Here is a 27,409-nt window from a genome sequence, read left to right as displayed (position 1 = left end):
GATAACAATACTCATGCAGATGTAAATGATATAAAGTCACACAGTACATGTGTTTATCCAATTTAATACCTTCCTAGATACAACATCTAAGTCAAATGTATGTTCTTATAATTAAAACATACAAAGATGTTATAAATCAAATTGAAACGCCCAAAGGCTTACATCACATACAAAGGGTGTAACCCTTACAAGAATGACACACAACCAATAGATAACATGAATGGCCCATTGCCTACAAATAAGGGAACCACTCTACACGGTTCCAACGCAACTTTGATGTCTCAGTCCACATCCTCGTAAGCACATCTAAAAAACATTTGCAGTCACGTAGGGTGAGCATAAAATCCAATAGAGGATATTTTAGAAACTAAATATGCTCCACTAGTATAAATGATCATGATGCAATACATATATGCAATTTGCCCAAATGCATTTTAATAGTCCAACTGATTTCTCAATAAGAATCCCTTTTTTCTAATTTCCAAAACCTTTCGTTTATTCAAAACGTTTCTCGAGTTTTACAACATTTGTTTAAAACAATAGAAATCCATCTCCAAACAAATCCAGGTATCTCAATACATTTGCTAAAATAGTTTCCAAACCATTCTTTTCCAAACCAAAAACCATAATAAATAAAATGGATAAATTTCCAAAACAAATACAACCTTACACAGAAATTTCGTCTGCGGGAAACTGTAAATCGGCACCTATGTAAATGTAGGCTATACAAGCGCTACTATTGCCGTTTTATGGATATTTCGTCCGCAGTATCGACACCCATGTATATGCGCAGTTTTTAGGATTTTCACCAGGGATACTCAGGCCAACTTATTTCAACAAAACAATACTTACTTCCCACATTCACCAATTTATTTACCCTTTTCCAAATAACACAATACATGTGATCCAAAATATGGTTTTTAAAATGAAACAAATGCTTTTAAAACATGACACAAGAATTTTCAAAACCTCTTTTCAAAACATGCCTTTTAAATTCCCAAAATCCATTATATGCACCGTGTTATGAATGATTTATAAATAGTCCTGTTTGCCTAGTCCACGTGCAATTTCTAACACACGACAATGCTATCCTCCACCGATAGCCAAAACAGATATCTTTAATGCAATAAATAAAAGGTAACAATCTGAATATGTATTCCAAAACATTTCCAAAGGAGCATCCAACATTCAATATTTCTTTCCAAATCTCAAGACACATTTCTGATCAAATTCTCTTTTAATTTAATAATCCAACAATTTTCCCAAAAGGTTAACATTTTAGGGTATTTCTCAAATTAGGGCTTGTTACCTTTAAAAATTCATATGCATTTTTGTAAATAGAAAACAAACTTTTTATAGCTTAATCCATAGCTCAACTACCCTATTTGGAACAAACCCTCAATTTTTAAAATCTATCCAAAAACAACGAAATCTATGTATTTAAAATATACCACAAGTACAATACCGAACTCACATCGAGTTTAAGAAATAGACCCTACCTCTTGAAGCAAGAAGAAGACAAGTTGGAAAAACCACCGACGACAAAAAGATGATCTGTTCAGATTAAATGGAAGCCCTCATCAAGCTCTATGTTTTGGTATAAGGGACTAGGGGTCAAAGATATCCAGAAATAGATGAAATCAAGGCTAAAAAGCTTGAAAAAATAAAAAATGGCGAAAGGAGAGAAAGAAGGGAGTGAAAAGTGAAGAGGTTTGACCAAAAAAGTGACTTTTAAAGATCTAATTCTGGACAGTTCGCTCGAGCGGTGAAAAGTGCGCTCGAGCGCACTATGTTGACAAAACAGATTCGCAAATTTCAAACAGGCATAACTCTTTTGTCTGGACTCCATTTAGGGTCATTCTTGTATCCAAATTGAAGCCTTGGGAGTAAGCTTTCCAATGGCTATAGCCTCACCTCAAGATTCAAAGTGCGGAGAGATAAAATGATAAAAGAGTGTAAATTACTCAATAATATCTATTCAAATTTGGAGTTTTTGACTCAATCTCGCCCAACCACTATGGTAACAGCTCAATCAAGGCTCAAATATCAACTAAGAAGGTTCTCAATAAAGAAAATTAAAAGAGTCAAATATAATTCCATTATAACAGGAAGTACATAGTGCTATAGTAAATATTCAAATTGAACTAAGGGCATTTTAGACAATTCGCACCATTTTTTTTTCTATAAAAACACCACAACCCTTCACATTTTACGCATCTTATACACTCACACACACATTCGGCTAAAAGAGAGACTGGAGAGGAAGAGAGTGAGCCTTGGTCGTGGAGAAGGAAAAAGATAGAAAAATTTGTGCAACTCTTCACAAAGCTTCAAGTAAGCCACAACACAACCCATTTTTTTTATTTTTTATTTTCTCTTCTAAATACATGGAATTAGATGTTTAAAATGTCATTTTACAATGTGTATACATGGTGTTCTTGTATTAAAAATGAAGAGAGTTGAGCCTTATTCTACCCTTACTCGTGTTTCCTCTTATTCAGAGCAAAATTATCTTTTTCTACACCTATCTCACATAATTTTCAAAGGAGCACCTTGAGTGTAAAATCATGAGTTATATATATATATTATTTAGCATGTTTTCATCACAATGGAGGTGAAAAATTACTCATGTCTACTCTCTTTTCTTACTTTTTCTTTTATTTCAAACTTTGTCCTCAAAGAACTGGATTTTATACCCCAGTTGCAAAAATTCTAGAAAAATGCAAAAAAAAAAAAACTCTCCTTAACCTCATTTTTATGTCAAAACTTTCCTTTAAGTGTTAGCTTTCGTATTATATATATATATATATATATATATATTATCAAGAAAGATGAGTGGTTTGAGAGAAAGTTTGATTTTCGTAATGGTCGGTGAATCTGGGTAGCACTGGGGTAGTTCTTAAACATCTAAAAATCTAGCAAAGTTGTGCCAGTTTTGAAAAATGTTTTGAAAGATAGATAAAATTCTCTACAAACTATGGCAAGGCCAAGTTTTGGAAAAGTCTAGAAATGTCTCTTAGATTGTGATCTTTAAAGTGTATCTAATCTGAAAATTTATATTTGTTGGTGATTTCATTTAATTAATTTCATGAATGTGCTTCTTATCATTTGTTTGAGTTTTAGTATGGTAATTACATATGTTGTGGCTATATTTCCTTGCAGTGGTACTTTGATGATGTTCATACTTGTATGAACATTATTGTCTCGATAAATTGTTCTAACCTTAACTTAACATTTAACACAATGGGAAACTTAATTTAGGTAGTAATTGGATTTTGACCACTTAAATTGTATTACGAGGAAATGTTTTGTTTACATTGAATTGGTTGGCTGGACGTGCTTCCTATTTGAAGTAAAGTCTTGCTCAATCGGTTGTATCGGAACCCTTGAATGGATCGGTTGAATTCGGATCCTAGGTGTTTATGATGGATAAGATTGGAGGAGGTTATATTTTTACCATCTCTTTTGAGGTCCTCGGTTGGCACTACGCGGTATATAACTGTTGTAAGCATTCGAGGTAAGGTCTGCAAAGCAGCAAAAGAGAGAGGATACCGAATAATCCCAATCCAATTCTTGTGGTTGGGAGAATGAAATCTCTTCGGAGAATTTCTAGATTCTAACATCTAACTTTATGACTCTCTAATTAATTACATGCTTATTTCATCATGTCTAATTATTCAGTTGTATTTTTGTAAGTGTATTTTGTGTTTACGGGGCATTCAAAGCTCATGGAATTTCATGCTAGGTGTTGAAGAAACCTTCGCAGCCAATGAGGAATCGGAGGCATTTGAAAATTTCTGGTTGTCATAGACAAAATTAGAAGTTTCTTTGTTATAATTCCATCCATATTTTCATTTTCTGTCGGAATTGTAATAATGATGGAACCTTGTTTTGTAATAAAAATTTGTAATTCTAAAATATTATTTGCTTATATACATATGTATATTTTTGTGATCTTATACCTATCTCCGTGTTACTTATTAGACCCCGTGTTAATACCTCTTAAGATCTGTCAAAAAGATTGCTTAATATCTAACGTTGTTGGACTTAGAAGGGAGCTTATATTGACTCCTTCGACTTCCTGGGATCTTACTTGGTTATTGACAAAAAGACTCGTTAGTGATGTTTCCTACGCTTATAACTTTAGGGGGGGAAAAAACCCCGTAATTATTGTTGATATATCTTTTGATGTTCTCGATTATTTGGTGTGTCATAACTTGGTATCAGAGCCTAGGTTCAACCTTTACCTACGAGTTTTGGCCTGCAGTTAGATACAACCTTACTCCAACTATGTTATATTATTATAACACTATCTATTCTATCAACTAAAAGATATCGAAATGAAAAATTTTCTGAACAACCTTAGGATGTCTTTTTGAATTTCGGGCATGATCTCATCGACTCTTGAAGGGGTATGGTATTGTGCTAGCAATTCCAACATTGGAATCGGTAGTTGAGTAAGACTACGTTATGGTTATTATATTTTGATTAGAGCAATTCACCTTAGTAATTCATTTTACTAACTGCGTTAGCGAAGCCCTAACCTGCACTTAACTGTGCGTTTGACAGATGATGAACCATACCAGAGCAAACAATTATGCAGGTAATAGCAATGATGCCAACCACAACGATGATGCCAATAGCAATAGGAATGGGGCATCTGGGGTTCGAAGTCACAATCATAACCCTGCTACTGACTTATCTAGGAATATCGAAAATCAAATTTTGGAAGAATTGGAAAGGTTAGGCAGAACACGTTAGAATGAGAGAACACATTTATTTTTTGAGTTTCATAAGCAGCAATCGCCGATCTTCACTAGCGAGTCCGATCCTAAGATCACTAAAAACTTGATTTGGCAGATTGAAAAGATGCTTAATACGATGGGAATAAATGAACACGCTGATAGGATTGCACTAGCAGTTTACCAATTAGAAGGGAAAGCGGATCATTGGTGGACCCTGATCTAGGAATCCAGGGATATCACCACAATGATGTTGGCACAGTTCAAGGAAATATTTTTGAAAAAGTACTTCCCTAACACCATTAGACAAGAACGAGTTTTAAAGTTCCAAAGACTGGAGCAAGGTGGTATGACTATGGCATAGTATGTTGCAAAGTTTAAGGAAATAGCCTGCTATGCCACTCGATATATGGAAAATGACGAGGAGAAAGCTAGAAAATTTAAATGGGGCTTGGATCTTATGATCTGAAGAAGAGTTTTGCCTCAGCTTCTCTAATCATATGTTGAGGTGGTGGATACAGCCTTAGACTCGAAAAGAGAAATTGTCGATGCAAAAAGAATTTGGAACAAGCAGAAGGGAGGACAATCATCTGTGGGACCACAAAGGAGTCACAAGGGAAATGTGGCACAAAAATCCTAATTCAGGCCGTAACCACAACAACAATGGCAACAACAACAAAATCAGAAGGGAAATTTTTAGCAGAAATCAGCAGAACAAATTTAGTGCTTCCATTGCTATCAATTTGGACACAGAAAGAATGAATGCCCACAACTCCCTTCATCAAGGTACTAGTGAGGAGGCTCTGGAGCCAACACCTAAGTAGTAGGTGGGCAGAAGCCATGGATAAACAAGATGGGGCTAACCAATCAACAATACCAGAAGAATGGGGGAAATCAAAATGCTAGGACCAGTAATAATTAGAAAGCAATTGGCAGGGTCTTTGCACTGCTGGAAGAAGAGGAGGTTCCATCTGTGATAGAAGGTAATTTGGTACTCCATAACTCATGGGTGCGTGTTTTATTTGATACAGGAGTATCGCATTCTTTTATATCTTCAGCTTGTGTTGAATCTTTGAAACTTGAATGTGAACCCTTAGAGGTTGCCTTATGTGTAATGTCACCAATGGAAGGAAGTGTCCATGTAGGAATGATATGCAAAAATTGTGAACTAGGAATCTCAGACTTGCGCCTAACCTTCGACCTTCCAGTTATGGAAATGTTTGATTTTGACATTATTCTGGGTATGGATTGGTTATCCGCCCACCAAGCAATTATTGACTGTCGTCAGAAGAAAGTAGTGGCTTATGCGCCTAATGGAACACGTTTCCAATTTAAGGGGGATATGCAAGATTCCCTAACAAAATGTAGGACACAGTAGCAGGATCAACTTGTAGGATGGATGGAAAGTTTGATTCTTAATGAGAAAAATCGTGTCAAGTTGGAACTCCCTCAAATAGTTTGTGAATACACAGATGTTTTTCCAAGGAATTACCAAGATTACCACCAAACCAGGAAGTAGACTTTAGTATCGAGTTACAAGCCGGGACAACTCCAATATCAATGGCCCCTTATCATATGGCACCTGCGGAACTATGGGAGTTAAAGATACAACTACAAGAAATGCTCAAAAAAGGATTTATCAGACCAAGTACCTGGCCATAGGGAGCACCCGTTTTATTTGCCAAGAAGAAAGATGGGACATTAAGATTATGCATCGACTATCGTCAACTCAATCGAGTTACGATTAAGAACTGGTATTTGCTTCTAAGGATTGATGACCTTTTTCATCAACTCAGAGGTTCAAAGTGTTATTCAAAGATTGACCTCAGGTTATGCTACCATCAACTACAAGTCAAGGGTGAGGATATACCAGAGATTGCGTTTTGGACTAGGTACGACCACTATGAGTTTGTGGTAATGCCCTTCGGACTAACCAATGCACCGACAATGTTTATGAGCCTAGTGAATAAGATCTTTACACTGTATCTCAACCAGTTTGTGGTGGTATTCATTGATGATATTCTAGTATATTCAAGGTCTGAAGAAGAGAATGAGCAATACTTGAGGATTGTTCTTCAAGTTCTTAGGGATAATCAGATGTAAACCAAGCTAAGTAAATGTGAATTCTGGTTAAAAGAAGTAAAATTTTTTGGGACATGTAGTATCTGAGAATGGGATTGCAGTAGATTCAACCAAGGTAGAAACAATCTTGGATTGGAAGCAACCAAAGATCGTGACGGAAATCCACTGCTTTTTAGGTTTGGCTGGGTACTACCGAAGGTTCATTCAAGATTTCTCTAAACTAGCTAAGCCAATGACACGACTAATGAATTACAAAAAGTCTTTTCAGGAGTTGCAGACGAGATTAACTAATGCACCAGTACTAATCATTCCAAAACAAGATATGGGGTACACCGTATATTGTGATGCAGCCAAGGAAGGGTGAGGTTGCGTACTCATGCAGAACAAAAAAGTAATAGCGTATGGTTCTAGACAATTGAAGTCACATGAGCAAAATTATCCAACGCATGACTTGGAATTAGCAGCTGTGGTCTTTGCTCTAAAATAGTGGCGACATTACTTGTATGGGGAACAATTTGAGATTTTCACTGATCACAAGAGTTTGAAGTATTTATTTACGCAAAAGGACCAAAACTTGAGATAGAGACAATAGATAGAATATCTCAAAGACTATTAGTTCACTCTCTCATATCATCCTGGTAAGGCCAATGTAGTAGCAAACGTACTAAGCCACAAGAGTAAAGAGATAATAGCTATGAAGGAGTGGAATATGATTAAGACTCTCAATGAATTTAGAGTTCAAGTGAAGGTTAAGGACGGGAAGGTGTACCTTAGTGCACAAAATGTGATGCGTAAGTTAATGGATGAGGTCATGAAGGCCCAAAATCACGATCAAGAAGTAGCCTCATTAGAACATACGTAGAATTAGGTGAACCACCCAACTGGAAAATCCACTCGGATGGGAGTTTGAGGTAGGCAAGCTATTTGTACCAAATAGCGAGTCACTTAAAGAGAAGGTACTCAAGGAATTTCATCACTCTACATTTATGGTACTTCCCGGAGGGACTAAAATGTGCCAAGACTTGAAGCAACAGTATTGATGAAGTGATAGAAGGATGTGGCTCAATTTGTGGCAAGATGTCTTACATGCCAACAAGTGAAAGCGGAACATCAGAAACTAGGAGGAATGTTGCAGCCTCTACTAATAGCTAAATAAAAGTGGGAACATGTGACGATGGATTTTGTGACTGGGTTACCAAAAACCCTAAGGGGCTGTGATACTATCCGGGCAAAGTGGGCTGTCTAACAAAAACCACACATTTTCTACCCTATAAGATAATTAACACCTTGGAGTCCTTGTGCAACCTCTATATTTGAGAGATCATTCGATTCACGGAATCCTAGTAGCTATCGTGTCAAATCGTGACCCACGTTTTACTTCCCTATTTTGGGGAAGTCTACAAGAAGCCCTAGGCATCGAGTTGTGTTTCAGCACTACCTTTTATCCATAGACAGATAGGCAATTTGAACGAACTATCCAAACACTTGAAGACATGTTGATCGCTTATGTAATGAATTTTCAAGGAAGTTGGGAATGGCACCTTCCATTGATTGAATTCTCGTACAACAACAGTTTCCAAGCCAGTATTGGTATGGCCCTCTTTGAAGCATTGTATGGGCGACCTTGCCGATCACCGATCTGTTGGACTAAAGTGGGTGAAGCAGGTCTAGTGGGACCAGAACTTGTTCTAGAGACTACTGAGAATGTCAAACTTATCCAACAACGATTAAAGACAACCTAAGATCGCCAAAAGAGTTATGCGGATAGAAGAAGAAGGCCTCTAATGTTCAAGGTCAATGATCATATGTTTTTGAAAGTTCAACCGACGAATCATACGTTTTGGAAAGAAATGGAGGCCTCGCCACAATATATTGGACCCTGTGAAGTATTACAACGAGTTGGAGAAGTTGCATGCAGACTAGTTTTACCCCCGCAATTGGCTAGGATACATGATGTCTTTCACCTATTTATGCTGCAGAAGTACCTCGCATATCCGTCACACGTCATCAATTGGGAGGAAATTAGGCTTAATAAGGATGTTACTTTTGAAGAATAACCTGTAGCAATTTAAGATAGACAAGAGAATAACCTTAGAGGCAAGATGGTTCATTTAATAAAGGTACTTTGGCATTATCGAGGGATTGGAGAATCTACTTGCAAATGCGAGGACTTGATGCCGGAAAACTGTCCGCAATTATTTGTAAACAAAGTATAGTTTAAATTTCAGGGATGGAATTTGTTTAAGGGAAGTTGTGAGGCCCGTAACCTTTTGTAATTTATTTCTAAGACCTTTAATTTTGAATTATTTCCATAAAGACCCTCAAATCCTTACTTGATTTCAATTTTAACTCTAGCGTCGAAAAGTGCGCGCAAATAAAAAATTCACAAACCCTAATCGAACCCCAGGAACTTAGGGATTATTTCTAACACTCTAGTAATAATTAATTAACACCCTAATTATAGATTTACCATTCAAAACCTTAGGTTTTCGGTTCTCATTACAATTCGCCATTTAATTCGAAACGAAGAAACTTTAACCAAATTGAATTCTCAAATCCTAATTCAATTAACAGCAGTGATTTAGACTCCCTCAAACTTCAACCCCCACCACCCCCACACACACGCGGCGGGTGGGGATTGGAGGAGAAGAAAAAGAAAAAAAAGAAAAAGAAAAAGTGACCAATCAAAAAAGAAAGGGGGTCAAAGGGGGTGGGGGGTAAAGGGGGTCTCAATCTTTATTCTTCAATTAAATACTACACTTAAATAAATGTTTCAATTTATAAATTAAGGCGTTAGCCTCACATTTTACTTGAGTCACAAATTAACCCCAAGTTAGTACCATTATATATATGTATATATACATATTTGCACATTTTCTTAAATAGATAATTACTACACAAAATATCTGTATACATATATATATATATATATATATATGTATGAATTTATACACTAAAATAGATTGAAAGATTCCCTCAAATCACAAGCACATAGCCGACAAATTCTAGGATACTATATTTGGTATACTTTTGCAAACATCAAAGCATGATTTATGGAAAAGTTTTTGACTAATGGGACAAATTGCTTTGGATAATGGAAATTTTTTTGAAAAATGGTACAAATTGTGACAAATTGCTTAAATCATGGAAAAGTTTTTGACTTTGATAGAGTTGTAAATATTCAAATTGAACTAAGGGCATTTTAGACAATTTGCACCATTTTTTTTTTCTATAAAAACACCACAACCCTTCACATCTACACATCTTATACACCCACACACACATTCGGCTAAAAGAGAGAGTGGAGAGGAAGAGAGTGAGCCTTGGTGGTGGAGAAAGAAAAAGAGAGAAAAATTTGTGCAACTCTTCACAAAGCTTCAAGTAAGCCACAACACAACCCTTTCTTCTTCTTTTTTCTCTTCTAAATACATGGAATTAGATGTTTAAAATATCATTTTACGATGTGTATACATGGTGTTTTTGTGTTAAAAATGAAGAGAGTTGAGCCTTATTCCACCCTTACTCGTGTTTCCTCGTATTCGGAGCAAAATTATCTTTTTCTACACCTATCTCACATAATTTTCAAAAGAACACCTTGAGTCTAAAATTATGAGTTATATATATATATTATTTAGCATGTTTTCATCACAATGGAGGTGAAAAATTACTCATGGCTACTCTCTTTTCTTATTTTTTCTTTTATTTCAAACCTTGTGCTCAAAGAACTGGATTTTATAGCCCAGTTGCAAAAATTCTAGAAAAATACAAAAAAAAAAAAAAAAGAACTCCTCAGCCTCATTTTTATGTCAAAACTTTCTTTTAAGCGTTAGCTTTCATGCAAAACTTTTTTTTTATCGAAAAAGATGACTGGTTTGAGAGAAAAATCGATTTTCGTGACGATTGGTGAATCTGGATAGCACTGGCGTAGTTCTTAAACATCTAAAAATCTAGCAAAGTTTTGCCACTTCTGAAAAATGTTCTGAAAACTAGATAAAATTCTCTACAAACTATGGCAAGACAAAGTTTGGGAAAAATCTGGAAATGTCTCTTAGATTGTGATCTTTAAAATGTATCTAAACTAAAAATTTATATTTGTTGGTGATTTCATTTAATTAATTTTATGAACGTGCTTCTTATCACTTGTTTGAGTTTTAGTATGGCAATTACATATGTTGTGGCTCTATTTCCTTGTAATGGTACTTTGATGATGCTCATACTTGTATGAAAATTATTGTCTCGATAAATAGTTCTAACCTTAACTTAAAACATTTAACACAATTGGAAACTTAATTGGGGTGGTAACTGGATTTCAATCACTTGAATTGTATTATGAAGAATTGTTGTGTTTACATTGAATCGGTTGGTGGGACGTGTTCCTTATTTGATGTAAAGTCTTGTGCAAGCTATTGTATCGTAACCCTTGAATGGATCGGTTGTATTCGGACCCTAGGTATTCATGATGGATAGGGTTGGAGGAGGTTATAGGCAAAGCCCTTATTTTTACTCTTTTGAGGTACTGAGTTGGCGCTACACATTACATAACTGTTGTAGGCATCCGAGATAAGGTCTGCAAAGCAGCAAAAGAGGGGACATATTGAATAATTCGAATCCAATTCCTGTGGTTGGGAGAATGAAATCTCTTTGGTGGATTTCTTGATTCTAACATCTAACCTTATGACTCTCTAATTAATTACGTGCTTATTTGTTCATCATGTTTAATTATTTAGTTGTATTAAGTATATTGGATTGGGAAAAAAAGGGATGGGATGCGTGTGTGTTTATTAGGCATTCAAAGCTCATGGCTTTTCATACCAGGTGTTAAAGAAACCTTCGTAGCCAACGAGGAATAGGAGACATTCGAAGATTTCTAGTTGTCATAGACAAAGTTAGAAGTTGCTTTGTTATAAGTCCATTCGTATTTTCATTTTTTTGCCAGAATTGTAAGATTGATAGAACCTTGTTTTGTAATAAAAATTTGTAACACTAAAATATTATTTGCTTATATACATATGAATATTTTTGTGATCCTATACCTATCTCCACGTTACTTATGATACCTTGTGTTAATATATCATAAGATCTGTCAAAAAAATAGCTTGTTATCTAAGATTGTTGGACTTAGAAGGGAGGCTATATTGACTCCTTCGACTTCCTGAGATCTTACTTGGTTATTGAGTAAAGGACTCGTTAGTGACGTTTTCTACGCTTATAACTTTAGAAGGAAAAAAAAAACCCTGTAATTATTGTTAATATATCTTTTGATGTCCCTGATTATTTGGGGCATCACACCCCTCACTTCTTTGAACCCCACCCAGCTAAATGAGTCCCCTCCATTTTCTCTTTGAACCTCCACTTTAATTCCAACTATACCCTCTCCCTAACCCACCCTCCTAACCCAACCACTGCTGGCTCCAGCCACACCCTCTACCGCGGTGCACGACCACCAACCTTCGCCGCCACCTCTAACTCCTCATTCTCTCTGGCCACCACAAATATGATGTGATGTCCCAGGTATATACACCGCGTTACTCTCCTTTTATTCCGTTAGTTCCTTGATTCAGACCTTTGATTTAAATCCAAGGCCTTGTCGGTCGTGCGAGTTCACCACACTTCATAATTTTCTTGTAATTGTGACCCTAAATTATTTATGGGTTTAGTACTTTCTCATTTTGGGTGCGTTAGTGAACTAAGGTGGAGGAACACCTAGTTGAACTTAGGAAAACACTCTGGTAAACAAAACTGCATTTGCATGAAATGGTAATTACAATAGGGGTAATTACAATTAAATGGTTTTTAGAATTAAATGGTTTTTAGAAAAAACAAAATTTAAAAAATTATGATTTTAATTATTAATATTTATAAATTTTACCACACATGTGTACTTTTTTTTTTTTTTTTTTCTAAATTCAAACTAAATTGTAATTCTTCCTTTTTAATACTCATGCTAGGTCATCAGAACCTTTATGAATTACTTGGGCATTCAACAAACTACAAGAGCACAAAGTTCAACCTCAAAGGGTTGGTCTAGTGGACATAACTTCAGGCCTGGGGTGTACACCTTTCAGGTCTCAAGTTCAATATTCACTATTTACAATAACCTTTTTGGAGTTAGTCTTGTTTGTTCTGACTTTAAATGGGACCCCTACATGTGGGCAATAGGATTGGTCTCCTAGGAATAGTTGAGGTATGTGTAAATTGATCTGGACACCCGATTATTAAAAATAAATATATATAATAAAAAAAAGAGACAAAGCTCAACAAATAACACTGGATGTTTGTTTATTTCTTATAATAATTATACATTATACCCATTGTTTGTAAATAATTCAAAGTTCTCCATACCTATTGTAGACCTATCAACGCAAAGAAGATATTTATTGCAAAACGACCACTAATGCTATGTAGCTGCTGGCATCAATGAGAAAACGATTCAGATTCGGAAATATCTTCTAACTCACTATTTAACAGCCTTCCCCTCATTTGTCCCCTTGTTGTCATTGGATTTGCAGAGGCAAATGGATTGGAAGGCATGGTCAGACTACCTCCATCTCCTTCCAACATTTGCACCACAACTTTCATCGATGGTCGGTCCACAGGATACCAATGTATACACCACAGTCCCACAATAGTTAGTGTTTTTATAATTTTTGCATCTCCATCTTCATCAATCTGGACTTCTAGATCTTCTCCATTCTCCAAACGGTTGTAAATCCATTCAGGAAAGTACACTTCACTTGTGTTTTGTGTTACATTATTATTCCTTACTCCAACCATTTCTAGCAGCAGCATTCCAAAACTATATACATCTGATTTGCATGACACCTTTCCAAAATTTCGAGAGAACACTTCGGGTGCAATATAGCCCACCGTGCCCCTTGCAGCAGTCATGGATACCACACTTTGTTCCTTGGAACACAACTTTGCTAGACCAAAATCAGAGATCTTTGGGTTGAAATTGTGGTCCAACAAGATGTTATGAGGTTTAATGTCAAAGTGAAGGATTCGTTGATTGCAACCTTGGTGAAGATAGTCAATTCCTTTCGCTATGCCAAGAGCAATATCGTGCAGCTTCTCCCAACCTAGTGAATTCTTTTCGCGTTTAGACGATATGAACTTTTCTAGGGAATGATTTGGTAAGAACTCATAAACAAGAGCTCTTTTAAATCAATCCGCACAATATCCGACCAAACGTACAACATTAATGTGGTGGATTGTACCTATTGTTCCCACTTCATTAATGAACTCATCCCCATTTCCCTTGACATTGTCAAGGATTTTGACTGCAACATGAACATCATTGGATAGTTTTCCCTTGTACACTGTTCCATAGCCACCTTGGCCTATTTTGTCCTTAAATTTATTGGTAATGTTCTTGATGTCGGCATAAGAATATCTTGCAGGCTTGAGGGCTTTGTAATCATCCAAAAATCTTTCAATATTTGCCTGACCCTCTCTCTTTGTTATTATTAATCTAAGGACACAATACATGCCAATAATGACTACAACAAGAAGAAACATCCATCGGAGTATACCTGCAATTTAAAACAGTCAAACTAAGAAACTTTTAACAACATAAACAAGGTGGATGGATAACTTCACCGACAAATGCTAGGTTTTTATTTATTTATTTTTAATGACCTATAAACACTAGGTTGAGAAATAAATTGCTAAATTACACCTTTTTTTTTTATCAATTTCATTTTTATATGGGGGAAATAATTAAAAATCAATGGTATTATAGCTTTGTTCTCGGAGATATTAAATTGAAATGTTGGTGTATGTGTTTATTTTCCTTTGTTTTTATGTAAACTATTCTTGATGTATTTATCAATTAAAAGGAAAATAGTATTCTTATAGAAGTTTATACATTATTTTTTTCTCATAATGATATGACAGTGGTATTCTGTAATTAAATGTCATTTTAATGGACATTTTGATTCAAAATCGTAAGTCCCAATGTAGCTGCATCAATCTATATAAGAATTTGGATTAATTACAACAACAACAAAAAATATTCAAAGTTTGACCCTCATAACAAAATAAATCATGAGCTTTTAATTTTGTCAATTCCAAGTTTGACCCTCATAACACTACAAAAAATTAAGGTTTTAGAGACCAAAATTTAGGGACAATTATTTTTTAGGACTAAATATTTTTGTTGCGAAAAATGTCGCCATTATAGTTTTAAAAACGAAAATTGGACATTAGTGATGAATTATTATCATTTTGGGATCAAATTTTTTGTCTCAAAAAATAAATCATTTTAAGATCAAATTATTTTGTTCCTAAAAGTCTATTTATTATTGAGATTTTCAAAATTTTGTCGCTTAAAGCCTTATTTTTTTACTTTTCGGGACGATCTTTTAGCGACTATCCTCATAACGATAGAAATTGGTCCCTAAATGTCTTTTGTAACATAATTTTCACTTTTAGAGACCAAAAAATTTTGTCTCTAAAACTCTTATATGTTGCAATGTAAACAAGGTTGGTGGAAAGTTCAATGAAGATGGAGAGGATATGACTAGGAGGATGATCACAGGGCAAAAATCATATGCAGAGGTGTTAAGAAATGGAATCAAAGAGAGAATGAAGACTTAACTATCATGGCATACAAGGCGGGAAATGGGTGGTTACATGATAGTGTTATTGTTAAGCTAAAAAGCTACTATGCCTTCTCTGAGTTTCAAAATGTAGTTCATTAAAAAGGGTCTAAGGACATTTTGGTAAGGAAGAGTGGATGAAGAATGGTTGTTTAATCTTTCAATTCAAATGCAATTATGAAGGAAATGCTAGTACTAATTGATGATTACCTTAAGGAATGGTGTGATTATGTCACTCAATGGAAGAAAAGGATGTATTTGGAGCAAGAAAGAATGGTTTGGCTAAGTTGCTATGGTGTGCCACTAAATCTATGGAGCACTTATATGTTCAATAAAATTGGAATTTTATGGGAAGAGATGGTGGGCTTAGATGAAGAAACCTCAAACTCTTTATCCTTCGAGTGTAGGCGGGTGAAAATTGCTACAAAAACTATGAAATTTATCAACACAGTTGTGCAAGTGAAGTGTAGAGATAATTTCTATCCAGTAAGAATTTGTGAAGAGCAAGTCATGGTAACCAAAGTTACGGAATCATGTAATCATGTTGTGCATCTAAGAAGAGAGGAACTGTACAGCTCCAATGAAGTTGATGAGCATAATCTTGACAATGGAGATAGTAAGAAAGGAAAAGATGAGAACGTGGATGGCAGGGTGCATGATGATGTGGACAAATGTGATGAAGTGGCACCTACCCAAAAGAATGAGCTTGATTTCAGAAGGACAAGTGTAAAAGGAAAAAGGAAGGATGGTTCATCTTCCTCAATAGTGAAAGAGACAGTGTGAGCTCATGAGAAATCCAAATGTTGGAGAAGTATGCAATGAAATCACTACAGGGAGAAATTTGAATGCCAACCAGATTCTTAATGAAGCAAATAAAGAAAGGGACTCAGAGGCCAACCCATCTGGGTTCATGATAAGCCTTAGTGGATCTGGGGAAATTGAGCTTAGAATAAATCTTGAGGTGGCTTTAAATGAAGTCCAAAAGGTAAGGGATTTTTCTGGGCCTAGAGGAGTTATTGATGGCATTTCTGGCTTAGCTCATAATAATGAAGTTCAAGCCTAAATGGCTATACCATCGTTCCTACTTACTATCGAGCCCATTCCTAACTCAATGAAAGTGTTTGGGAGGAAAAGAAACTGCATAGCCTGTAGTAGTCCATTATCTGCAATGAAAGGAGGCTCACTACCAGAAAGGGGAGTAAGCATGCATAGAAGGATGGCTAAAGGAGAAAGAAGACAAGAAAATGTGGATCAATGGTAATGGGAAGTTGGAGTAGAGGTGCAACCTTTAGAGCAACAGTTGCAGCTTTAGTCATCATCTAGGTCGATCGGACATCGCACAAGCAGAAAGAGAGAGAGAGAGAGAGAGAGAGAGAGAGAGAGAGAGAACTTCTTAATGAAGCGCATGCTATGGTACAATTAGGCAAAGCTCTGGGAATTTGTTTTCAAAGAAAAGAAGAGGAATCCACTCGTAAAATCATAGAGGTGGAAGAAGATGATGCAGAAAGAGTGGCTTAGAAAGATGGGGTTGCTCAAGATTATGCAACTACATCAGGTGAAATAAGGAGATTTGTTGTTGTTTTAATGAAGCTACTACCTTGGAATGTTAGGGGTTTGGGCAAAGTAGAGAAAAGGGGGAAGATAAGGAAGCTACGTAAAGAGAGAGATTGATTTTTCCTTTATTCAAGAAATCAAGAAATCAGGTTTGTCAGCAGATTTTGTAAAGTCTTTATGTCTTATGGATGACTTGGATTTCATGACTCAGATGGGTTAGCTAGTGGGCTGCTATGCATCTGGAATCCAAATGTTTTCAAGCTTTCTCAATGCTGTAGCACAAGGAACTTCATCTTACTTTCGGTTACTTTACTTCCAAATTTTGATTGTGTGCTAGTGAATGTGTATGCACCTAATGATACCACAGAAATGGGCCACTTATGGGAGGTACTTTCTATATTAAAATCTGGATTTGAGAAGCCTTGGTGTCTAAGGGGTATTTTAATGAAATCAAGAAATTAAGGGAGAGGAAAGGGTGTTCTAAAAATGATAGGGGAATGAAGGAATTCAATGATTTCATTGAGCTTATGGAATTATCTGATTTGAATATGCCTGGAAGGCAATTTACATGGTGCAATTCTTGTGAAGGGGGAAAATGGAGTAGAATTGATAGGATCTTGCTGTCAATAGAATGGTTGAGGACGTTTAAATTTAAGTTATGGGGTCTTCCAAGGGGAATCTCTGACCATTGTCCGTTACTTTTGATGGACGATGGGAGGGATTGGTGTCCAAGACCCTTTCGGTTTATAAATGCTTAGGTACTACACCCAAATTTCTTGGCAGTGGTAAAAAAGGCTTGGGATGATCCAACCATTACTAGATGGGCTGGATTTACCACAATTTTGAAGCTCAAAAACTTAAGAATGACACTAAAGAAATGGAACACAAAGGTTTTTAGCAATGTTGCAACCTCCTTAAAAGCTGCTGAAAAGGAATTGCATGATCTGGAGTTGGGGCTGAAACTAGGAGCCTAGATGAGGCTGAATAGCTAAGAGAAGAGAAGTAAGAAAGAATATTTGGTCACTAAGTAGAAAATAAGAGTGGCTGTGGCTACAGAAGTCTAGGATGAATTGGACTATGAAAGTAGATAAAAAAAAATACAATATTTTTTCACATTATGGCAATATGCAAATAGAATAAAAATCTGATTAATTCAATCTCAGTGGAGGGGGTGTTGTCTGATGAACCACAGAGGGTCAAGCATGAGATATTCATGCATTTCAAGAGGTTTTCATCGAGAGATGGATCTCTAGGCCTAAGCTACAAGGAAGCTTCAATTCTATTAGTCAACACCTTGCATATCTTATATTGGAAGAAAGATTTTATGAAGCTAAAGTCTAGGCTGCCATCAAAGACTGAGGGTAACAAAGCACCTGGGCCAGATGGGTTTAATTTACTATTTTTTCCAAAGTGCTGGTCTATGGTCAAGAAAGATGTGATACAATTCTTCAAGGAGTTCCATAATAATGAGGTGTTTTCTAAAGGAATCAATAGCTCTTTCATATTATTGATTCCCAAAAAGGAGTGTCCAGCCAACATATCGGATTATAGACCAATCAGTCTGATTGGGTCCATGTACAAAATTTTATCTAAGGTCCTCTCTAACAGATTGAAACATGTTGTAAGTAGAGTAATAGGGGAAGCGCAAATTGCCTTCTTCGGGGGTAAAAATATTTTAGATGGGGTTTTACGTGCCAATGAAGTAGTGGATTGGTGGAAAAAAAGCAAGGAGGGACTGATTCTAAAGCTTGATTTTGAGAAGGCTTTTAATTCAGTGAATGGGAGTGCCTACTATCTATGCTCTCCAACTTTGGCTTTGGTTCCAAATGGATTAGATGGGTGAAGGAATGCTTGTCTACAACCAAAATTTCAATCTTGGTTAATGGCTCCCCTTTAGCTGAGTTCTACCCTGAAAAAGGACTCAGACAAGGTGATCTAATGTCACCATTCCTTTTTAATCTAGTGCCTGACGGTCTTAACATGTTATTACAAAGAGCAAAAGACATGGGATTGATCAACAGAGCTGTGGTGGGATAAAAGGAAATATCTGCAACTCATCTACAGTTTGCTGATGATACAATTGTATTTTCTGAGGCTGAATGGCTGGAGGTAACAACCATCAAAAGGATCTTGAGATGTTTTGAAGTACTATTAGGGCTGAAAATTAATTTTCACAAAAGTCATGTATGCTGAGTAGGTGTTCCTAAAGTCATGGTGGATGATTTTACGACTAGATTGAACTGTAAAAGTCAGAGTTTACCGTTTCTTATCTTGGACTTCCACTTGGGGCTAATCCAAGGAGAAAGAGCACCTAAATTCCTATTCTCAACAAATTCAAGTCAAAACTAGTTTCTTCTTTCTTTTGGGGGTAGAGTGACTCTTATTAAGATTGTTATGTCAAGTCTGCCAGTGTTCTATCTCTCCTTGTTTAAGATGCTTAAAGGAGTTGCTAAGACAGTTAATAGGATTCAAGCTGAGGGGAAGAGGGGGGTCCAAATTTAAAAAAGAACTACACATGGTAAAATGGGCTGACATTACCAAAAGCAAAAGTCAAGTGGGACTGGGAATTAGGAATGTCTTAGAGGTTAATGATTGTTTTCTGACCAAATGGTGGTGGAGATATGGCCCTGAAGATAATTCCCATGGTTTGTTTATCTTTTAGGAAAAAAAAGGAAAAGAAATATCAGAAGTTTATTAAAAAAAAATGGAAACTACTTTGATAAAAATAAATATTAAAAAAAATAATTTTAAATTTTTTAAAATTATTTCCGACTTCTCAAACGATAAAATTATAATTTTTTCTTCTTCTTTTTTTTTTTATTTCTTTCACCAAATTAATTTTTAGATTTTTAGAAAAAATTTCTGAAATAAGTTTTTGAAAATCAACCTAAACATGCCCAATGTTCTTTGGAAAAATATTATATAGAGCAAGTACATCAGCTCAGGTGGGAGGTGGCTTCCTCGTCATTTTTACATTCCGTTTGGATAGTGAGATGAGTTGAGAAAAGAAATGATTGTGGTTTCTCACTGAGAAAACAAAAGAAATGATTATGGTTTCTCACCATTATGTTTGGATGAATAAAAGAGAAGAGAATGCGATTTCTCACCAATCTTGTTTGGATAGAGTAAATAAGAGAAAAGAAAGGAAAATGTTGTATTTCATTTTACCAAAGTAACCTTTCATATTAATAAGCTATGTTTTTTCATAAGGGTAATTTTTATATTTTAGAAAACTTTCATTAACCCAATTTCTTTCTCACCAAATCTCACCACTTTTGGTGAGAAATAAAACATAGGTTTGGTAAGAATCCTTTTCTCACTATCCCTCATTATTTCTCACCATTTTTCACTTACTTAATCATCCAAACAAGTGAAAAGGTTTCCTATTCTCACCATTTCTTTTCTTTTCTTACCAAAGCCGTCCATTCAAACGGAATGTTAGTGTTGCTTAGTTCAATCCCAATCTGCTGAACTTCTTCTTGGATAACTTTGAAATTGTTATTGGTAATGGAAATAGAGTCAAGTTCTGGGAAGACAAATGGGCTCGTAATTGGTGTGTGAAAGATAAATTCCCCAGACTATTTTCACTATCATTAGAGAAGGTGCATCTCTGAGAAGTATGGTGGCTAGGAGAGAAGGTTCAGAAGGATGCTTGGAAAGTTGATGAAGTTGGAAGACTTAATTCATTGCTATCACCAATTCGTCATTCTTTTTCAAACAGAGATGATTGTATCATGTAGAAGGCTTTTCCTTTAGGTATGTTTAGTGTGTCATCATTATATAGTAGAAATGTCAATCTGCATACTACGGAGGTCACTAATCTTATTTGGAATGGCATCTCCCCCCCAAAAGTTCAATTCTTTGGGTGGCTAGCCTGGAAGGATAGAATCGAAACCACTGATTAAATACAAAGATTAGGTGTTCTGGACCCTAATGCTAGAAATGAATGTGTCTTTTGCAACTCTGATCTGGAAACAGTTAACCATGTTCTAATGTTTTGTCCTGTCATTTGGAGGGTGTGGTCAAATTTGATGAGCTGGTGGAGAATACAATGGGTGATACTTGAAAGGGTGGAGGGGTTACTTGACTGGTGATGGGGATTCAAATGGAAGAAATCAGTAAATATGATCTGGAGGCTTTACCACTGGTTGCACTATGGTCTATATGGAGAACTAGGAATGATTATATCTTTAATGGGTTGCATTTTTTATTTGAAGAGCTATGCACATTGATAAAAATTAGAATTGCTCTTAGGGTTAAATCCCCATCTATGAAGTTTATGTACACAGTCCATGAGGTGGTTGCTAATTTGCAGGAGATGTAAACTTCATAGAGTTTGGTTATGTTGCACTGTGTTTGGTTGAGGGATATGAAAAAGGAAAGAGAAAAAGTTATGTAAAACTAGATGAAATATAAGTATATTTTATTCACATTTCACTTATTTTTTCACATTTCACATTTCACTGTGTTTGGTTGTGTCTGTGACTCACCCTGATAAGCATTGATCTATAGAAGAATCCATCTTTATTAAGGATGCACTGGAACACAGGCGGAAGCAGCTCTTGCTGGTTCTTTCTGCGGAGATTTATTAAGGCTCTTAGCTAATGTGGTGAGCTTGTTGATGTATTGTTGAGGATTGTTATTTGTTTGCTTCCCCTCTTTCTGTTGGTTTCTCACCAACATTGTTGAGTATTTTTCTTGGTGCCAACATAGTTGGAATTCAGGGATAGAATTAGAAGAAGACTATAGAAGGTCATGGCCCCCATCTTTCTGTGAAAGATATTGTTTGCTTCAACAAAAATTATATATCTCACTCTTCTCCGACCTTGATTTTTCTTTTTATTTTGCACCAAAAAAAAACCTCTTCATCCAATACCAAATTACTTCCATAGTGTTTGATTTATTTATTTATTTTTGTATGTATATATAACTTAGATATCATATTATACATACATATTTGCTAGTGTATATGGTGAGTTTTTTTTTTTTTTTTTTTGCCCCTCTAGTAATGAAATCCTGATTTCATTCATGAAAGTTTATTATGATATACTTTTTACTCTTACATCTCCTTTATTGATATAATTTCATATGTACTACATGTTGAATGCACTAATAAAGTCTTCTCTTTAAAATAAAAAAAAATTAAAAAAAATACACTCAACGAAAAGAATATTTTAGACATTTTTAATAGTTAAAATATCATTTTGCCGTTGGTTTTATTTACAAGAAATAAGTGAATGGTTTAAATTGAAAAAACAAATAAAAATAAAAATTAGGGTTTAAATTGACAAAATTAAAACTCAACATTTATTTAGTTATCAGAATAAAATGCTGAGTTTTTTTTATTATAATTTTCCCTAAAATTTATGTATGTTTTTTTTTATTTATATATCATTATTCTAATTAAAATTCTTACATATTGCATCTGATGAGAAGCCTAGTAACAAATAGGGGTGGCCATCAGTTGGCTTGGGATTACACTACCTATTAAAAGACCTTGTGTCTTCCCAAACTCGGTGCAGCCGAAGCATTGTGCTGATGTGGTTAACCCAAACACAAGAGCTTCCATTTCTACGTCACAAAATTTCTCAATTCACTCCATTTTCTTATTCGAATATCAAATACAGAACAAAAATTAATAGTTCAAATATCAACAACCAAATGAAAAACCCCAATTTAATACTTGATATCCGAATAATTGATTTTCTGTTATGTAGTTGATATTTGATTTATTAATTTTTATTCAATAATTGATATATGAACATAAAAAAGTAGTATTAGTTGAGAAAAAAATTGGTGCACAAATGGAAGTTTCCCCCAAGCCTAGTCCTAAGGACATTGTAATTCCCAAGTCCTATAAATATGTGATGTAATAAAATAAAATAATAAAAAAGGAGGAAATTGATTCCATCTATAAGCCACTCATCAAATTTGAGATTGGGGTCACTATAAATAACAGCATAGGCCTTTCGTGAAATGAGCAAAAAGGAAAAAAAAATAACAATAATAACGGTCATCATACAAAGGGAAAAACAAAGGGAAAAGCGGCAACACAAAAGAGAAACAAAGTTAGCTTTAAGTAATTAATTGTTAAAAATTAGGTAATAAATTCAACAGCATAATATAAGCTTTCAAACTAAAAAATTCTTGGAAGAATGGAACACTATGCCAAAGTTGGGCTTTAGCGGCGGTTTTTTACCGCCGTTAAAGGCTGTAAAACTGCCGTTAAAGCCTTTAACGGCGGTTTTGTTACCGCCGTTTATGCACGTGTCAGAAAAAGTACAACCGTCGTAAAAAGGTAAATTACCGTCGTTAAAAGTCGACCAAAAACGGAGGTAACATAGGACTAAAAACGGCGGTTTTTTACCGCCGTAAATAGGTTCAAATTTTTCAAAAAATAATTCTTTCTTCTTGCACTCCCCAAGTCTTGAACCCTCAACCTCTCATCCACCCACACTAACCACTCTACCACAGCCACTCTTCATGAAATATATTCCCTAAATAAATATTTAAACATTACTTTTACTTGATTGTAGATGGTTTTGCCGGAGCTCGCCGGAGTTTCGCCGGAGCACGCCGGAGTTTTGCCGGCAAAGACCGCCGTCATTAACGGCAGTAATGATTGGGCATTAGCGGCGGTTTTGTTACCGCCGTTAAAAGCGGGCATTAACGGCGGTTTTTTTAACGGCGGTAACAAAACCGCCGTTAATGATACCTTTAATGACTGTTTTCGTTACCGCTGTTAAAGGTATCATTAACGACGGTTTTCGTTGCCGTCGTTAAAAAAACGGCCGTTAATGCCCTGTTTTGGCGTAGTGGAATTATAAATAATTAATTTCTAATACTTTTATATAAATAATACATTTAAAATTATAGAAATATTTTATTAGTAGAGTAGGCTAGAAATCTACATTCCAAGTCCAACCCAAAAATTAAACAAGCCTAAAAAACTGACCCTGCTTGACTTGTGAGCTAAAATATCAATCATAAACATATGTCTATCCATAGTCACAAATGAAATAGTGCTTACAAAATAAATAAAGATGTGAGGACTGTATTGAGAAATAAATAAATAAAGTTACACTCTCCTGATTGATTAAACATTCCAAATAATTTGTGAACTAATATGATCTTAAAGTTCTGTCCCCAAGAAACATTGAATTTAAATCTCATAGTGGTACATGAGTTCGAAAGCTATGGCTCTGTTTTGATAGAAATTATATGTTTTCTATATTTTTTGGTGATTGATTTGATTGAAAATGAAAATTAATGAAAAATACTTTTATAGTCAACAAAATAAATAAATAAAATTGGTAGAAATTATATCTTAGAAGGTGCACATAGCAAACTTTTTTTTTTTTCTGTTATTATTATATATTATATAAAGTCTAGACTTGATTTGGTATATACTATCACATTTTTTATTTTTATTTTTTCAAAATACCTTTGATAAATACTCTAAAAATTCTCTTAAATTCAACTTATTCAATTAACTGCTATAATTATCAATCCAACTCTTTCAAATACTACTAACTATTATTTTAAATTTTAGACATGCCCTCTAGTATTTATTTATATTAGATTAGAATAAAGATGTTCATTCTAAGCATGTAATGGGAGAGTTGATCTAAAAACCAGTAAAATATGAGAAAGTAGAGAAGTACCTGTAATGGGTGAGTTTGGTGTGTCGTCAACGCATTCAGTTTCATGATCACTGCTGTTATCCTTCATTCTACAATACTTACTTTGCGCTTCACAGATCCCACATGTCGGTTTGAACCAATTCAATGTAAGCTGATATGGCTGCTGGTAAAATATGTCATATGGAATTGGCGATGAAATCTTAAACGACATCTTTTGGCAAGATAATAAGGGATAATCGGACATAAAATAGTCCGACCAAAAGGCATAAACTTTGTGATTGGGGTCACTACTAAGACAAGTGATCGGATTGTATGAGATTGGCTCAGTTGAGGAGCAACTGAAAAAGCTAAAATTGAACTTGTCATTCGTTGCTAGTTGGAAGGGAGAGGCAGTCGTATATAAGCTGAGGTTTTGAAGCAGTCGAGGAAAGCAGCCATGAGGGTCATATGTGTGTATCAACTGAGATATGTAGTCGATTTCTTTGACTGCTACTTTAACAGAGAATGGAAGCTCAAGCATGGTGTGGTTTTGATGATCGCAAGAAAGATCGAAGCCAGGATAGCCACAGTGTTCTGGCTGCTCATCGTCCTTTAGCCGGAATGGGTACCGTATCTTTGGGCCGTCGCTATTGCATCGTGTTGGCTTGCAATCCTCATGTTCTGTTGCTGCTGCTCCTGCTCTGAGTCCTGCCGAGAGGTCGAGAAACAAGAGCAGAATTAGTAAGGTAGCCATTTGATCTCTTGCTAACTCTCTCTCGAGTTACAAAATTTTTAGATTAAAGTAATCAATATTTAATCTCTTCAATTCGAATGACGAATTTAGGGCAAATTTCACTATCCCTTATCCCTCTCATATGAAAATATTCACATAATTTTGTTGTAGTTCGTGGATTGAAATATATCGTTGAATATTTTGTTTAACTTAATAGCAAATGTGAAATACGTGTCAGACATAAGAAGTGATATACTAATCTTTAAATTTCAATGTGATAAATTACACACAAAATAAAGTACAAAGAGTTAAATTACATTTTGTCTTCCAAACAAATAACGAAAATATCTGTAATTTACACACTTAGGTTACTTATATACATGATATTTTATTCTTTTTTATTAAATCGTTAACAGGTTTAACGGTGCACTCCGGTTCATAAACTATGAAAAAGTTATGTAGTTATTTCTAAATATGAAAGGTAATCCGTATATGAGCCAAATTATAAGGAGATAAATTGAATTTTGTCCATAATTTTTCTTTTTGTTTTGTTTTTTTTTTTGTGTTTTTTTTTTTTGGGGGGGGGGGGGGTATTTAACAGGGCTAAGCCCAAAAATTTACTTAAAGTAAAAATCATGAACTATTATCCTTACAATATGAGCAATGTGACATAAATATTACAGGTCATTTAATTATGCAAATTATGACTTGTTATCATATTTGTTATGGTAAATTATATTTTGGTTCATTTATATTTGGTCACTTTTTACTTTAATTTAATTTTTTTATTTTTATTTTGACCCGTCATGTATCAAGTTTTTTTCAATTTATTTTTAAAACTAACTTTTATTAAAAATTAAATAAAAAATAACATATTAACACTTCACGTAGTATAAAAAAAATGACAAAGAATAAGAGAGACTTCCCAAGCCGGATGTAGCCCAAATAGGGGTGATGAAATGTTATGCGGCATCTTTTTGCAAGATAATTGTACATAAACTCATCCCATTGAACGGCATTGGGGTCACTAAAACAATCAATCAGATAATTGTATGAGATTGGCTTTGTTGAGGAGCAACTGAAAAAGCTATAATTATTGTTCTAATTCGTTCCCAATAAAAAATTAAATAAATTAAATAATTGTTGCCAGTTGAAGGGGAGAGGCAGTACCAGTAGTAATATGTACGTATTTGAATTCAATTTATTGGACAACTACTTTGACAGAGAATGGAACCTCAAGGGTGGAAAAATTATTTGTTGATTTAGGGACGTAACGTGGTTAAATTTTTAGTCAATCACAAATTTTCATGTTCCTTTATGTTTTTCAATAACTCAATATAAAATTGTGAATCTTTTTCTCTTCACCAAATAGAAAACACATAGGACATCACATGACAGTACCTCATGACCAATCAATAACTTCTCCAAAAATGGTGTGATTTTTATGACGATTTCAAGAAAGATCAAAGCAACCAGAGCAGAATTACGAATATCACCATTTGATCTCTTCCTACTTCTCTCAACTGCTCTCTACATCTCCTTGCTTGTAGTAAGGAAATTACTTTGATAGTTTCAGAATATTATGTGATAATGTTAACATTATCCTCCTAGTAAATAAGAAATTATAAAACATATTAGATGAATTATTATTTATTTCTCAACTACTTAATAAATGTATGTTATCATTATACAACTCATAATTTTTTCTGTACTTATGAAAATATACTGAGTTTTTATATTTTTTGAATTTAGTGAATTTTTTTTAAAAAATTTAAACAATTATTATACTTTTTAAATGCATCTAGAAAGTTTTTTAAAAAATTTATTTAAAGTATTAAAAAAATACTAAAAATTTAAAAAAAAAATGAGGAAAAAAAAAACTCAATTTAAAAAAAAAAAAAAAACAGAATAGACTGAACAAGGTTATTTTTTTACTACAAATTAATTAAAATTATATTTTCAAAGTATATAATTTCAAAATATGACTTTAGAAATTTTGTTAACCTATCTACTTAAACAAGAAGTTTTAAAAAATGTACATTCTGTATAAAAATAAGAAGACATGTTATATATCAC

At 34.7% G+C, this 27,409-nt stretch overlaps 1 protein-coding gene across 2 annotated transcripts; it reads right to left on the bottom strand.

The window, feature by feature from the left end:
• On the bottom strand, positions 1–25,641 carry LOC114303035 (rust resistance kinase Lr10-like). Of its 2 annotated transcripts, XM_082883842.1 has the most exons (3): positions 24,643–25,641; positions 1,500–1,554; positions 1–306 (listed from the first exon to the last, which is right to left on the bottom strand). In XM_082883842.1, the coding sequence occupies exons 1-3, from the start codon at positions 25,352–25,354 to the stop codon at positions 282–284; spliced, it is 792 nt and encodes a 263-aa protein (XP_082739968.1). In that variant the 5' UTR covers positions 25,355–25,641; the 3' UTR covers positions 1–281. The 2 variants fall into 2 exon arrangements, with proteins under 2 accessions (XP_082739968.1, XP_082739964.1); XM_082883838.1 differs by lacking the exons at positions 1–306; positions 1,500–1,554 and adding an exon at positions 13,079–14,356.
• Between the last annotated feature and the right edge of the window lie 1,768 nt (positions 25,642–27,409).

The sequence above is a fragment of the Camellia sinensis genome, chromosome 1 (genome assembly GCF_055761805.1).
Source record: "Camellia sinensis isolate YWXY chromosome 1, ASM5576180v1, whole genome shotgun sequence".
Lineage (NCBI taxonomy): Eukaryota > Viridiplantae > Streptophyta > Magnoliopsida > Ericales > Theaceae > Camellia > Camellia sinensis.
This window is presented reverse-complemented; position numbering and strand designations above follow the sequence as displayed.